This window comes from Leucopleurus acutus (assembly GCF_964270905.1).
Source record: "Leucopleurus acutus genome assembly, chromosome: 20".
In the NCBI taxonomy this organism is placed as follows: Eukaryota; Metazoa; Chordata; class Mammalia; order Artiodactyla; family Delphinidae; genus Leucopleurus; species Leucopleurus acutus.
Window position 1 is genome coordinate 53,248,544 of NC_139162.1, and position 15,611 is coordinate 53,264,154.

The window sequence follows — 15,611 nt, forward strand, 5'->3', positions numbered from 1 at the left end:
CGAGTTAGACTAGGGTGACCGACGTCCTCCGGGGCATCTCCCCAGACGTCCTTCCCCTCCACTACGGCCCGAGTCCTGCCCTATTCCTCCTCCTGGGAACACTCCCTAGAGTCTTTCTTTCATCACCTCCATGGTTCAACCACCAACCAAGCAGTTCTCCTCCATCTGACCCTGAATTCCAGCCTTGGGCAGCCACCTGCTCCCGGGAGACACCCACCCCTGCCCGGGGTCTCCAGATCCCTCTCACTCACTGTGACCTAACACATTTCTCTCTTTCCCCAAACTCTCCTCCCCCTTCCTCTCACGTTTCCCATCCCAGGGACAGCCCCCACTGTCCACTCAGTCATGTGTCCAGATCCCCGAGGGTGCTGTCTCCACCCCTTCCCTCCCCTCATCCCCTACAGCCCAGCGGTACCCAGCCCTGTCCCTCTTCTCTGTCCCCTCGGTCTGGCTCAGGTGTTCCCCTCTATTCTTGGACCCTCACCCCAGCCTCCACCGCGGCCTCCCACCCTCCAGTCTGTCCCCTCCTGTCCACCACTAGTTGGCTTCAGAGGGTCTCTCTTTACACTGAGAGCTGACCCTGCCCCTTCCCTGCTCACAACCCTTCCGTGGAGACTCCCCGTCACCCCTGGACAAATGCCTTCGGCCTGGTGTTTGAGCCCCTTTGGATCCCCCGAGGGAACAAACCTCATCTGGAACCCTTGCCCCAGGGAGACAGTCACTGCATCCTGCCCACCCTGGGAGGGGGACTGGACTCTCGATGCCCCAGGGAACTCCTCACGTAGTGTCGGCCCTCCTCTAATTTCATCTCACCACAACCCCCCCTCCCCCTTCATTACGGAGCCAGTCAAAAGTGGAGTTTCAGGGCCCTGGGCTCAGACCCCTGCTCCACTACTTGATGTTTTGGAAATTCTGGTAAGTGCTTTCAGTTTCTCATCCTTAAAATCAGATAATTTTATTCAATAATAATCAAATAAAACCACAGAGTTTTGTAAGGAGTAAGAGTTAGTGCGTGTAAGGAGCTAAGAGCACACAGTAAACAATTCCACACACATGAGCAGACGGTGGCGAGGACAGAGCCCCCCCCCCCCCCCCCCCCCCCCCCCCCCCGCCCATGCTCAAGGTCATCCAGGCTGCAGAAGTCTGGGGGGAGGGACAAGAGAATGGTCCAGGAAGTCCTGTGCTTCCTTGAGTGTGAAACATCACCTCTCTGGTTATCAGTGCACACCCGTGATGGGGTCTTAGAGTGGGGGAGGAGTGGAAATGGGTGGGGTTGGACGAGGTAATATGCACAGAGCAGGTGTGTAAATCGAAATTAGGCTGGTGCGTGAAAGACGGGTTAACCCAGGGCATGATTCAGACGTGGACCCTGGCTCCAGGCAGCCAGGATTGAATCCTGCCTCCAACACGTAATGCTGTGTGTCTTTAGGCAAGCCACTCGGCCTTCCTGTGCCTCCGTTTCCTCCTCTGTAAGATGAGAATGATCATTGTGTCTGCCTCGTGGGAGTGTTTTGAGGCGTCAGCGCCTGAAATTCGTGCCTGACACTTAATCAGTGCTGAGTAATCCCAGGCCGTTATCAGGCCTGGTTTCCCAGAATGCTGGGGAGCGGTGGTTGTGGGGTCTTTCTCAGAGGACACAGTCAGGCAGCAGTAGATAAGGACTTGCTGAAGCGGGGGCTCTCCATCTCTCAGTTGTGGCATCTCTCTTTGAAACCCCTTTATCAAGACCCCCGTTTTACAAATGGGGAAACTGAGACCCAGGGAGAGAAAACAGGTGTGTGAGGCCCCAGCTTGAGAGTGTGACATCGAGCAGGGGGGATGCCCCAAGTACAGCTTACTTTACTCTGAGACTTTTTTTTTTTTTTTTTTGCGGTATGCGGGCCTGTCACTGTTACAGCCTCTCCCGTTGCGGAGCACAGGCTCCGGACGCGCAGGCTCAGCGGCCATGGCTCACGGGCCCAGCCGCTCCGCGGCATGTGGGATCTTCCCGGACCGGGGCACGAACCCGCGTCCCCTGCATCGGCAGGCGGACTCTCAACCACCGCGCCACCAGGGAAGCCCACTGTCCATCTTTTTAATCTTAGCCATTCTGGTAGGTATCGTGTTTTGACAAGATTGTATGTTCTTCAGATGCTGGGTGCAATGTTCTATATAGGACCATTAAGTAAAGTTTGTTAATCACATTGTTCAAATCATCTATGTCCTTATCCATTTTTATCTTGTTTGTTCGATTATTTTTTTGAGTCACCTTAAAATCCTCTTTTTAACATTTTTTAATTAAAAACAAAATTTTGGCCACGCGTCGCCACTTGGGGGATCTTAGTTCTCCAACCAGGCATCGAACTTGCTGCCTTGGCAGTGAAAGCACCAAGTCCTAACCACTAGACCGTCAGGGAATCCCCAAAATCCTCTTTTATGAGTGGGGATTTGTCTATCTTACTTTCAGTTACTTCACTCTTTATATATTTGAGGATACATTAAGAGATACATAAAAATTTAAATATTTCCTTAAGAATAGATTCACAGTATATTTATGAATATACTTATGAATATAAATTCTCATCAGTATATTCTATTTAGTATAATAACAATTATTATGGTATAATAACAATTCCTTATATTCTTGGGTCCCCAGTCTCCCTCCCCTCTCTCTGTCCTCAGACTCCCCCCCTTCCCCGCCGCCCCCCAGATTCTTCCCACCAGTCTCCAGCTACAGCAGGAGGGTCCTGAGGCAGCTACAAATCGAGAATTCTTAAAATTCTTAGAATTCTTAAAATTCTTAAGAAGACCAAACCAAAAGCAGTCAGTGAAAGCTACATAAACCGAATAAGTAAATCCCATTAATTTGCCGTTTGCTGATGTGACTTTTCAGAAATTGGACAACATCCACAGAATCAGTTCTCTTAACCTTCCAGCTATGTCTCGTTCCTTGGGGAATCCTGTGGCTCTCCTGGTCAAGGCTCCCATTTCCCAGACGGGGAAACTGAGGCACAAGGAGGGAAAGCTATTTGCTGGAATCCCTTGGATGGGAAGGGAAGTAAGGAGGAGAGTCTGAGCCGAGCCCGTGCTTCTCTTCGACTTTATTTCTGGGCTTAGAGGAAGGGACAAATGACGGTGGAAACCCAACTTTCTCTACCAATGGTAAGGCGGGGTCAACACTGTGCCACTAGGGTGCACTGTGTACAGGAAGATATTCTTAGCAGGACTGGACTACTGGGGATGGGGGAGGGGGTCTAGACTCCTGGGTCTGAAGGAGGAAGGCACTGGGAACCCAGATTCCTGAATTCCTTCAGCAGCTTATATTTGGGGGTTCAATTCCATGGGTCCCAGTCCCTGGAGTTAACTGGCCTGGATGGTTTTCTGTATCCAATCTGTGAACTTGCAGAGGTTGGTGTAGACGCCTGGCACGTTGGGCTGGCTACAGGGGGATTGTCCAAAGGACACAAGGCCCTGCAGGGACCCGTTGCAGACCAGGGGGCCCCCAGAGTCACCCTGTTGTGGAGAGACAGAGAATGAGAATCCAAAACACAGAGAGATGGAGATAGATGTGAGATCAGAAAGGAACCAAATGAGAAGCAATGGCAGGAGAGGGGGAAAAAAAAAGATAGCAACATATTCCTTAAACGTTCATTCTAGAGCCCTGACCGCACCAATTCTGCTCCCCTACATCCTAACAGCTGGTAGATTCTCTTGGGTTTGTTACTGTTCTGTCTCTGTTTGTGTCCCTCCTCCTTTTTCTCCCCTTGTAGCTTATTTCTCTGTCTCAACGACCCCTGGAGTCTCTGTGCCTCTCTGCATCTCTTTGTATATTCTATTTTTGTTTTTTTTCCTATTTCACTTGGCATTTCATCTCTACGCGTCTGTGTGTCTGTTTCTCTGTGGGTGTGCGTGTGTGCATGTGTGTTTCTGCCTTACTGAATCTGTCTTTCTCTATTTCTGTCTTTCTTTGCTTCTCCTTATTCCTGTGTCGACTTCTCTCTTTCAGTCTCTCTCCCCATTTGTCACACTATCTTCCCATATCTCTGTTTCTCACCACGGTTCCCTGTCCCCTCCCTTCTCCATCTCTCCCTGGATCTTCTCCCCTCTTCCCTTCTCCCATCTCTCACATGGCAGGAGTCCTTTTGGTCCTGGCCTCCGCCAGCGCAGAACATGCTGGGGTGGTACACAGGGGCATAGAGTTCACTGCAGATCTCCTCCGACACCACTGAGATATTCACGCATTGGAGCACTTTGGGCAGTCTGCCTGGGACGCAGAGCATCGGATTAGCCTCTCTGGCTGGGCAGAGAACCCCCTCAGAGAGGCCGGACACACCCACACTCCCGAGCTCACCATTCTTTAGCCGACCCCAGCCGGAAACGAGGCAAGAATCCCCAGCGGTCGGGCACTGTGAGGCGACGCCGATGTTTTGGATGGTGTCGGACTGGGGCACCAATTCTTCCAACTTGATGAGCATGAGGTCGTTGGCAAAAGATGGTCTGTTGTACTCTGGGTGCTGGATGGAGAGGTGAGCCTCCATCATCTGACCGCCTGGTTCATGGTCGTCCTCAAGACTGTGCAGACCCAGCCTGATGGTATAGGAACTGAGGGCCACAGGGTGGGGGTGTGGTGGGGACAGAATAGCTTTGTGGCTACTGCACCATTATCTCCATTCTTGCCTTCAACCACAGCCTCATCTCCAGCCCCTTACCCTAGCCCCATCTTCCTTGCTAAGCACTGCGCTAAGAGCTACCCAACCTAAGGCACAATCATAATCCAGGGACAAGAACTTGCCTTAAGTCACTAGTAACTCAGCAGCTGAGCTGGGATTTCAACCCAGGACTCTTGAGTCCTTCCAAAGCAACACATAGCTCCCGCCTCCCTCGCAGAGCCTTCCTTCACACTGGTTTTCACTTTTAGTACCCAGAGATTGAACCTATTAAGCGCTTCCCCTCAGCTCACCATACCTCCGGGTCCTCCCTAGGACCCAGGCCCCGCCCCCGTCCCCGCCCCGCCCTGCACTCACTTCTGGAAACAGTGTGCGGCTGACAGCACCCATTGAGGATGCACCAGGACGCCCCCGCAGAAAAATTCCTTTTCCAAGAACAGTGCCGCCTGCCAAGGCTGCGAGTGCGGGTGGCAGTCCTCGCCGTTTATGATGTCGCCGCCTCCACCCCAGGCGAGGGATCCTGAGGGCGGATTCAGGGCTGGGGGACGGGCTCAGAGGGGAACGGGGGCTTCTGGGGGCGGGGCTCGGTGCTGGGGCGTGGTCAGGCCTGGGGAAAAGGCCCAGAAGGCTGGACACTTATTCATGGAGGCGTGGCCACGGTGCAGGGGCTAGATCAGGGCTTCCGAGGTCAGGGGGATGGGCTCAGGGTGGAACCAGGGCTTGTGAGAGCTTGGTGGGGGGTGGGGGGAAAATCTCGGTCCAGGGGGGCGTGGTCAGGGCTGGGGGACAGACTCAGGAGGCAGGACTAGGCCACTTGGGGGCGGGGTCACAGTGCAGGCGGTGTGGTCAGGACCGCTGGGATGGAGCCAGGGATCCTGAGGGCAGTCAGGCTCTTAGGGGGCGGAATCAAGAATGAGTGAGAAGGGGGCGGGATCACAGTGCAGGCCTGTTACTCCACGGATCAGATTCAAGAGGCGGAGATCAGGGTATAGGAAGTGGGGTCACTTGTCAAGAGGAGACTTTCAGCTGTGTGTCACATAGATCTCTGGGACCCACATGTCACCTCTCTCGCTCTCTCTCACACACACACACACACACACGCGCGCGCCTCGACAGTGCACTACTGGGGCTATGAGCCTCCCAGCACAAGTAGACCCCCTCACACAAGGTGGCAGAGGCAAGGGCGACACAGCCAGACACTCGAGGCAGTGCCACACTCTATGGCCCTCCAAGTCTCTCCTTCCCTGGCTCAGCCTCCCCCATAGCAGCAAAAAGCCGGCTCACACAGAAACCCTATCACACCGTCCCGTGATGTGGCTGTCTGGGGGCCCAAGGATCGGAGACCCAGGAAGCAGGCACAGATCGTCAGCGATGGGTGACTCCCCCAGAAGCACCATCTCCCTTTTAGCGGCACCCCAGGCTCCCCAGGTCCTCACAGCATTGCCACTCTGCAGGATATTCAGAGGCACAGACTGTCAGAGCTGTTCACCCAATCACGCACCGACTCTCACGGGCATGACCACACACCCTGTCATACTATGTCACACACAGAGGCATGCAAAGCCACACACACCCAGTACGCAGGCAGCACACGTGCAAACTCCCTGTGATACAAGGAATCACAAGTGTGCATCTGGAGAGCACCGGTCACACAGTACTGTCACCCACGCAGCTTCAGGCACATCCAGGAGGATACTGAGTCATGCCTGTAACAAACACTGTGCCTCGGGCACAGACACACACACGCGCGCGCACACACACACAGATACCTGTGACACTGAGGAGGAGGTGGCCCAGGAACCAGCCCCAGGGGTTTCCTGCCATGGACATCCTTCAGCACCTGCGTGAGGGTCAGTCTCAGGTGAGTCCGGGGGCCCTGCATCTGTCTCTTTCTTTCTCCATTCCTGCCCTCCCAGGATATTATTGGGCAAACAAGGACCTATACCACCCCTCCCCCGACACACACATGCCACAGGGTCTGAGATCATGGCCCAGAGACCCACAGCCTGGAGAGATTTAGAGGCTGAGAGAGAAAAATGGAAAGAGAGAGAGAGAGAGAAGTCGGTGGAGAGGAAGGGATGGAGAAAGCCTCTGTCCGTCTATAAACTGGGCGAGGTAGGAGGATGGAGACTGGACTCTCAAGGATGGAGGGAAGATGGAGTACTTAAGAGAGATCATCGGAGACAGACTGAGAGGCAGAGGCAGGGAGAGAGAGATTCAGGGAAATAGAGAGACCAGAGGAGACAGAGAGAACTGGAGAGACACTCCTAACTAGAGACCTGTTTGGAGAAGAGACCTGGAGACACAAGGTCCGGATGCTGAGAGTCACAGGGACACGGAGCTGTAGGGACAGTGGGTCACAAAGACTGCGTGCTCTTAGGGCGCGGTGAGTGGGGACCTGGGGGCCACTCACCTGGCTGTCTCTGGGCTCCCGGATCCTGCTTTGGGCTGAGTTCCTGCCTGCTACATCCAACAGGGGCCCCGGTGGGGCTTATAAGCAACCCCAGCGGGGCCGGCCTGCCCCCCAGGGACACATTCCTGGGGTCAGGTGCTCCCAGCTTCCAGCTCAGCGCTCTCAGGCTGCCTTGTGCCCGGCTGCGGCCAGGGAGCCAGAGGGGCTGGGAGACCCTGGCCCCACTCTTCCCTTCTTTCTCGGTTCTCTGTCAGGTTTCTTCTCTCTCTCTCTCTCTCTCTCTCTCTCTCTCTCTCTCTCTCACACACACACACACACACACACACACACTCTATCTCCCATTTTCTTTTTTTCTTATTCTCTCTCTCATTAAATCTCTCTCATCCTCCCTCCCTTCCTCTCTCTCCCGGCTCTGCTTCCCCAGCAAAACTTCCCGGATTCAAATTCCCAGCATCACGTTCTACCTTTGGAGCCTTGGGCCGGCGACTGCACCCCTGTGAGCCTCCGTTCTCCCATCTGTAAAATCGGGGTAACCATTCTTCCTCCCTCCCAAAATGCATCCAAAGAGATAATGCAGGGAAAACGCCCGGACAAAGTGCCAGGAGTGTCCTGGGCGCCCAGTTAGCGGGAGCAGGCTTTGCTCAGCAAAGGGCACCTGCCACGCTCTGAGCTCTGCTGTCCGCACTCGAGATGCGGGAAGGGACAAGCAAATTCCGGCGCTCCTGGGGCTCACGTCCCAGCAGGGGAGAATGACAAACAGAAAGACTACAGGGACAAGCAAATATCTGGTAGTAATGTGTGTGCAGAGACCACGGGTGATACTAGAGAGCGACCGGATTGGGTGGGGTGACTGCAGATGAGGGGGTGGCCGGGGGGTCTCAGAGGAGTCGACTTTGAGGCTGAGAGGCAGTGAGCTTTGCAGGGAAAAGAGAGACGCTGGAGGAATTCCCTGGAGGCCCAGTGGTTAGGACATGGCGTTGCACTGAGGTGGACCGGGTTCAGTCCCTGAGGGAAATAAGATCCTGGAAGCCTGGGGAAAGAGAGAGAGAGAGAGAGAGAGAGAGAGAGAGTTGGTGTATACGAGACAGAGTAAGGCGAGGAACAGGGCAGACTGTGCAGGGATTTGCATGCCAGGGGAAACAGTTTGGGTTTATTTTCAGTGCAATGGATTTTAAGCACGAGGTAGGAGGGGCACGATCTTATTTATGTTTCAAAAACATCCCGCGTGGAGAATGATTGTAGAGGGTGAGATGGAAGCAGAGAGACCAGCGTGGAGGTGGGAGGTGGCAACAGCCTGGGTGGGAGATGCTGTGGTCCAAGGAGAAGAGAAACACATATGCCCAGGGCTCGTGTGGGGGAGGGGCGGGAAAGTCAAGTACCAGCCGGTGGGTGGAAGGTGGGGAGGGAGGAAAAAGGAGGTAAGGATGGTGTCTCGGAGGCTGGGTCTGTTGGCGGCTCCATTTTTGGCGCCATTGGTGCGGAGGAGCGAAGAGGCGTGGGGAGAAGGGCTGAGCTGGAGGCGCCTATAGGAGCCAAGTGGTTGAATGTGTGAGCACCATGGGGCAGAGAGAGGTCAGGGCTGGTGAGAAACGGTGGGGAGTCATCCTAGGAGACGTCATGTCTAGAGCCATGGGGTTGGATGAGGTCACCTAAGGAGGAGGTGTGGACGGCGTTGATGAGGGGTTGTGGGGACAGAGGACGGTGCTGCTGAGGGATGAATGTCTGTGCCTCTCTGTCTCTCTCTGGCCCTGTTTCTCTCTGATTTCTCTGTCTCTAGCCCTTTCTTAGTGTCCGTCTGGTTCTCTGGCTCGGCCTCCATCTATCTGCTTGCATTCAGTCACCTGGGGGCACAGAGACCCTTGACCTTGCCCTACTCCTGGGACCTGCAGCCCTGACCATGAAGATGGAGGGGTAGGGGTGGGGTGTAGAGCGGGCTCAGGCCTCACAGCCGCCCAGACGTGACTTAGGTCTGGACACTGGGAGGAGGCAGGTGGGGGCCAGAGTGAGGGACAGGGCTGGGGCAGCTGGAATGAGGGAGAAGGGCGTGGATGTGGCATTCCTCCACCCTGTTCTGTGGCCTCACCTAGGTCTTATCCTGCTCGAGGTTAGGCAGACGTGTCCCAGTTATTTGGGGATGAATCCAAGACAGAGTGTGTGCGTGTGTGTCACGCCATGGAGGTGCTTCCAGCCTGGCAGGAATGACCCCAGGATTGGGGATTCTAGGGTAAGAACCCAGGCTGGGGTGGGGGATGGAGAGAGGCAGAGGCCAAGAGATACAGGGATGGGCAAAGAGATTGGGACCAGAGACAGAAATAAAACCACAGAAGGATAGAGATAGAGACACAGAGAGAACAGGGAAAAGAGACGAAGACAGAGAGATAAGAGACAAAGAGAGACACAGAGAGACAAGAGACCGAGCCAGAGAGAGATAGACAGAGAGACAAGAGACAAAGAGAGACAGAGACACAGAGAGATGGAGACAGAGACACACAGAGACAAAGAACAGAGACACGGAGGTTGACAGGAAGAAAAGACAGAGAGAGACAGAGACCAAGGGACAACAGGCCTAGAGACCCAAATTGAGGCAGAGACAGACAGGTCGGGACACAGAGGGAGACAGGGAGACAGAGACACAGAACAGAGGACAGAGAGATGGGCACAGACAGAGGCAGAGACAAAATGACACACAGAGACATTATTTAACATTCTTTAAGTCATTTAAAATTTTTAATTTATTTTTTAATTTTTTTTATTTTTTGGCTGCATTGGGTCCTTGTTGCTTCACACAGGCTTTCTCTAGTTGCGGCGAGTGGGGGCTACTCTTCGTTGCAGTGCACGGGCTTCTCATTGCAGTGGCTTCTCTTGTTGCAGAGCACGGGCTCTAGGCGCGTGGGCTTCAGTAGTTGTGGCGCACGGACTCAGTAATTGTGGCTCGCGGGCTCAAGAGCGCAGGCTCAGTAGTTGTGGCGCACGGGCTTAGTTGCTCCGCGGCATGCGGGATCTTCCCGGACCAGGGCTCAAACCCGTGTCCCCTGCGTTGGCAGGCGCATTCTTAACCACTGCGCCACGAGGGAAGCCCTGGAAGTCATTTTTTAAATAGAGACAAAAGATAGATTTAATTTTCCCCAACTTGACCCAACCCTACCCCCCAATAAGTGTCCCCCCCGCCATTCACAGGCCCCTTTTGATTCTTTTCTTGGTTGCTCTAGCCTGTCTGCAGGTCAGGCACCTGCGCCTGTCGTCCTTTGGACGACACCTCCAAAAAAGTAAGTCAGACCTAGCCAGGTCTCCCCACCTTGACTCCCCCTCTCCTGGCCCAGCCCCCTTTCTGGGCTCTCTGCTTCCACTCTTATCCACCCCAGTCTATTTCCCAGAGGGATGTGGCTCCTGTGAACAGCTCCAGGCAACTCCTCAGCTTCCCTCATCCTCTAGGCCACCTTGTGGTCTGTTCCATGTGCCTCCAACACTCTTCCCTTCACTCCCTCCCTTGACCACTCCCACTCCTCATTTTATCTTTTTTGCTTTTTTTCAAACATCTTTATTGGAGTGTAATTGCTTTACAATGGTGTGTCCGTTTCTGCTGTTCTCCATCGAATTTGAATGAGATCCTTGCTGGGTAGAGTAATCTCGGTTGTAGGTTTTTCCCTTTCATCCTTTAAATATGTCCTGCCACTCCCTTCTGGCTTGTAGAGTTTCTGCTGAAAGATCAGCTCTTAACCTTATGGGGATTCTTTTGTGTGTTATTTGTTGTTTTTCCCTTGCTGCTTTTAATAGTTTTCCTTTGTATTTAATTTTTGACAGTTTGATTAATATGTGTCTTGGCGTGTTTCTCCTTGGGTTTATCCTGTATGGGACTCTCTGTGCTTCCTGGACTTGATTGACTATTTCCTTTCCCATACTGGGGAAGTTTTCAACTCTAATCTCTTCAAATATTTTCTCAGTCCCTTTCTTTTTCTCTTCTTCTTCTGGGACCCCTATAATTCGAATGTTGGTGCGTTTAATGTTGTCCCAGAGGTCTCTGAGACTGTCCTCAATTCTTTTCATACTTTTTTCTTTATTCTGCTCTGCGGTAGTTATTTCCACTATTTTATCTTCCAGGTCACTTATCCATTCTTTTGCCTCAGTTATTCTGCTACTGATCCCTTCTAGAGAATTTTTAATTTCATTTATTGTGTTGTTCATCATTGTTTGTTTGCCCTTTAGTTCTTCTAGGTCCTTGTTAAATGTTTCTTGTATTTTCTCCATTCTCTTTCCAAGATTTTGGATCATCTTTACTATCATTATTCTGAATTCTTTTTCAGGTAGACTGCCTATTTCCTCTTCATTTGTTAGGTCTGATGGGTTTTTACCTTGCTCCTTCATCTGCTGTGTGTTTTTCTGTCTTCTCATTTTGCTTATCTTACTGTGTTTGGGGTCCCCTTTCGCAGGCTGCAGGTTCTTAGTTCCCGTTGTTTTTGGTGTCTGCCCCCAGTGGCTGAGGTTGGTTTAGTGGGTTGTGTAGGCTTCCTGGTGGAGGGGACTGGTGCCTGTGTTCTGGTGGATGAGGCTGGATCTTGTCTTTCCGGTGGGCAGGTCCACGTCTGGTGGTGTGTTTTGGGGTGTCTGTGAACTTATTATGATTTTAGGCAGCCTCTCTGCTAATGGGTGGGGTTGTGTTCCTGTCTTGCTAGTTGTTTGGCATGGGGTGTCCAGCACTGTAGCTTGCTGGTTGTTGAGTGGAGCTGGGTCTTAGCGTTGAGATGGAGATATCTGGGAGAGCTCTCGCCGTTTGATATTACATGGAGCCTGGAGGTCTCTGGTGGTCCAGTGTCCTGAACTTGGCTCTCCCACCTCAGAGAGGTGGTCTGACAGAGGCTCAGGCCTGACACCTGGCTGGAGCACCAAGACCCTTTTGGGAGGTCTGAGGTCTTCTGCCAGCGTTCAGTAGGTGTTCCGTAGGAGTTGTTCCACATGTAGATGTAGTTTTGATGTATTTGTGGGGAGGAAGGTGATCTCCACGTCTTACTCCTCCGCCATCTCAAAGGCGCCCCTTCTCCTCATTTTATCTTATCTCAAACATCACTTCTTCCCAGAGGCCTCGCCTGACCCCATTCCCAATCTAGGTGAGGTGCAGCTTTGGCCAGAGAAGACACAGAACATTGCTGGGGAAGGGATGAGGTGAAGCCACCTTCAGCCCCCAGCACCTACTCTTACCACATAACTGGAAGAGCAAGGCCCTCCTCCCTCCCACGGACTGACTGAGCCAAAAAGAGAGTCTTAAATCTCCTGGACACGGTGGAGGGTGGCCGCCCGCTTAGGAATGTCATCTGCCCTAAGGCCCAAGGTGGCCCTGACCATGTTTCCAGGGGTGTCTGACCCAGCCCTTAGGGAACTGACCCCTGAGTTCTACCTGGTAAACTCAGGAAATGCCTTCAGGCTGAGTTTGAACAAACTTGAGTCTGGGGGGAGTGGCTGCCCCTATATCACTCAATAACTAAAGCTACTTTGGGATAGATTATATTACCCGAAGAGAAGCGTTTTCTTTCCTTAATAAGGACAATGGGGATTCAGTAGGATAACTGCCTACTGAAGGCATGTCCCCTTCCTGCTCCTATCCCAGGAGATAGAGAGGCCAGCACCAGGGGGTCCGCCCAGAAGCAGGGACAATGGAGAGAAGGACAGGGACAATGGAGAGAAGGACTTGTCCGCCCAGAAGCAGGGACAATGGAGAGAAGGACTTGGGGAGGGGTTTTTACTGGAGAGAGAGAGTTGGAGCTTACTCCAGCCTGGAGAACTACAGGGAACACAGCCTGACCACTTGCGAGCTGGGAAAATGGCTGTGGGCTGTGGGGACCACTACGGGGGCATCTTCTAGCCACTTAACAGGGTCTGGGGCCTCAGCAAATATCAAATGAGCAGAAGTTAAGGTAGTAGGCCCCATGGACCAAAGCCCTGGACATTCCCTCTTTTTTTTTTTTTTTTTTTAGCACCAATCTGAGTTATGTCATCACCCTGCAGAAGAAGATGGGACTCTCTAAGTGGCAGACATTTTCTGCCAGACTGGGGATGGGGTGGGATGGGGTGAGGGGAGGACCAGTGGACTTGGCGCTGATTAAAATCCACTTAGATTTGGGCTTCCCTGGTGGCGCAGTGGTTGAGAGTCCTCCTGCTGATGCAGGGGACGCGGGTTCGTGCCCCGGTCCGGGAAGATCCCACATGCCACGGAGCGGCTGGGCCCGTGAGCCATGGCCGCTGAGCCTGCGCGTCCGGAGCCTGTGCTCCGCAACGGGAGAGGCCACAACAGTGAGAGGCCTGCGTAACGCAAAAAAAAAAAAAAAAAAAAAAAAGAAAGAAAAAGTCTGAGTAAGGACTGAGACAGGTAGCTATCTGGGCATAGAGCATTCTGGGTAGAAGCAGCAGCAAGTGCAAAGGTCCTGAGGTGGGAATGTGCATCACGTCTAAGAAACATCCAGGAGGCCGGTGTGACTGGAGTAATCACCAGGGAGAGGGTGGGCGATGAGGTCAAAGCAGGAACAAAGGGAGACAGATAGTGCAGTGAGCCTTTGGGTCATGGTGAGGATTCTAATTTCTACTCTGAAGGTGATCAGAAGTCTTTCGGATCAGGTTTATAGATCTCTCCTACAGCTGAAGGCTATTTGCAGATCAGCCCAGACAAAAGATCTGCTATTTCTAGAGCTTTTTTTCAAGATCAGCGACACTTCTGTGTGCCAAGAGAAGCAGGGGGAAAAAATGTACCCTCCCTGGTCCCCGGCCACACCAGTTTACAAAGACCTTGGGTGAGGGGCTGAGTGTTTCTAGCCTCAGACCTCAGCCACTGTTATCTCCAATTATTGCTACTAATATAATGATTTACTAAGTCCGAGAGGTCACAACCACTGCGCCACCAGGGAAGCCCTCAGGCTTTTTCTTAAATATTCCTTCCTCAGATGCGCCACCAGGGAAGCCCTCAGGCTTTTTCTTAAACATTCCCTCCTCAGATGAGCCTTCCCTGACTCCTCGTAGCCCCCGCCCTCAGTCCCCAGCTCCCCATCCTCCCATCTACAGTGGCAGGGCACAACCTTTAAAAGAATGACTCAGTCCTTGGTTAGAACCAACTAGGTCCAAGATGGCAGAAGGTTCAACTTCCAGTGGACCTTGACCCTCGTTATATTATGCTCCTTGTAATACATTAGCAAATGCTAAAGGGCACACCCCCAGGTGCCATGACAGGTCAGAGGTCGACCATAACAGGCCAAAAAGTGGGCGATGGCCCCATTCCTGGAAATCTCCGCCCCTTCTCCAAAATAGTGGGAATGATCCTCCCACTCTATAGCCCATGAAATTACCCAGCCCATAAAAACTAAACACCCCATACTTTGGGGCCTCTTGCCTTCTGAGATGGCCCACACTGTCTGTGGAGTGTGTTTCTCCCGGGGCCGCTCTTGCCTTTTGAGAAGGACCGCATTCTGTCTATGGAATGTGTATCTCTCTAAATAAATGTACTTCTTACCTATCACTTTGTCTCTCACTAAATTCTTTCTGTACTGAGACATAAAGATCCTGAGCTTCTCTAGGTCCTGAGACCAGGTGTGTGATTTTAATGAAAAGGTAGTGGGTTCAAGTCCCAATATGGGTTGTGCGGTTTCAGCTCCATTTCTTCATCCTTATTATCAGTATACATCCTCTGATTATATATATCCTTATGTATTTATTACATATATATGATATATAACCTGAAATGTACCCTGATTATCAGTATATACGCTCTGATTATCAGTGAAAAGCTTATTATCAGTATATAAATCTGCATTCATTTCCATTGCTGCTGTAAGAAATTACCACAAATTTATTGGCTTAAAACAACACAGATTTATTCTACTAGAGTTCTGGCGGTCAAAGTCCAAAGTCAGTCTCGCTGGGCTGATTCCTTCTGGAGGCTCTGGGGAAGAGTTCGTTCCCTTGCCTTTTCACCTTCTAGAGGCGGCCCGTATTCTTTGGCTCCTTTAAGAGAAATGGCCGCCAGGATTGAGAGATCGGGAGATCTTCAGCACCTCTTGAAAAGGCCATGACATCACTCAGCAATGCATCTGCATTCTCGCATGGCCATAACCCATCCTCGGCAGGCTCTGAGTGGCCACAGCCCTTGGGGCATCCTGTGGTTTTCCTTGGCCCACAGCTAGTTGACTTCCCTCATTACCTGCCTGGCCCCAGGAAGCAGAAGACTTTGTGACCCCAAAGCAGAAGAAAAGTGGAGACACGGATGCGGAAAGATGTGGACACAAACAGATCAGAGAAAAAGCAAGTCACAAATAACAATACTATTCATACACCATCATCACTGTCATGAAGAGTACTTCCGTATAGACTTACTTGTAGACTACATAGAGAGCACTTATTTTGTTCCAGATACTATTCTAGGTTCTCCACGAATGTTAATCGTCTCAACATCCTATGAAACAGGAAGTATTGTCACCCCGACTTTACAGATGAAAAAATGACGCACACAGAAGCTAAGGGTCATTTACGATTGACCAAGCTGGTAATCCTTAGAGATGGGATTTGGACACCACCAC

At 52.0% G+C, this 15,611-nt stretch overlaps 1 protein-coding gene across 1 annotated transcript; it reads right to left on the reverse strand.

Annotated features, from left to right (window-relative positions):
• Positions 1–3,339: 3,339 nt before the first annotated feature.
• On the reverse strand, positions 3,340–6,476 carry LOC309977405 (kallikrein-4-like; the record flags this gene model as incomplete). Its single annotated transcript, XM_082863501.1, has 5 exons — positions 3,340–3,492; positions 4,107–4,243; positions 4,331–4,581; positions 5,004–5,166; positions 6,416–6,476. 5 exons carry the CDS (start codon positions 6,474–6,476, stop codon positions 3,340–3,342), a joined length of 765 nt encoding a protein of 254 aa, XP_082719627.1.
• Positions 6,477–15,611: the final 9,135 nt, after the last annotated feature.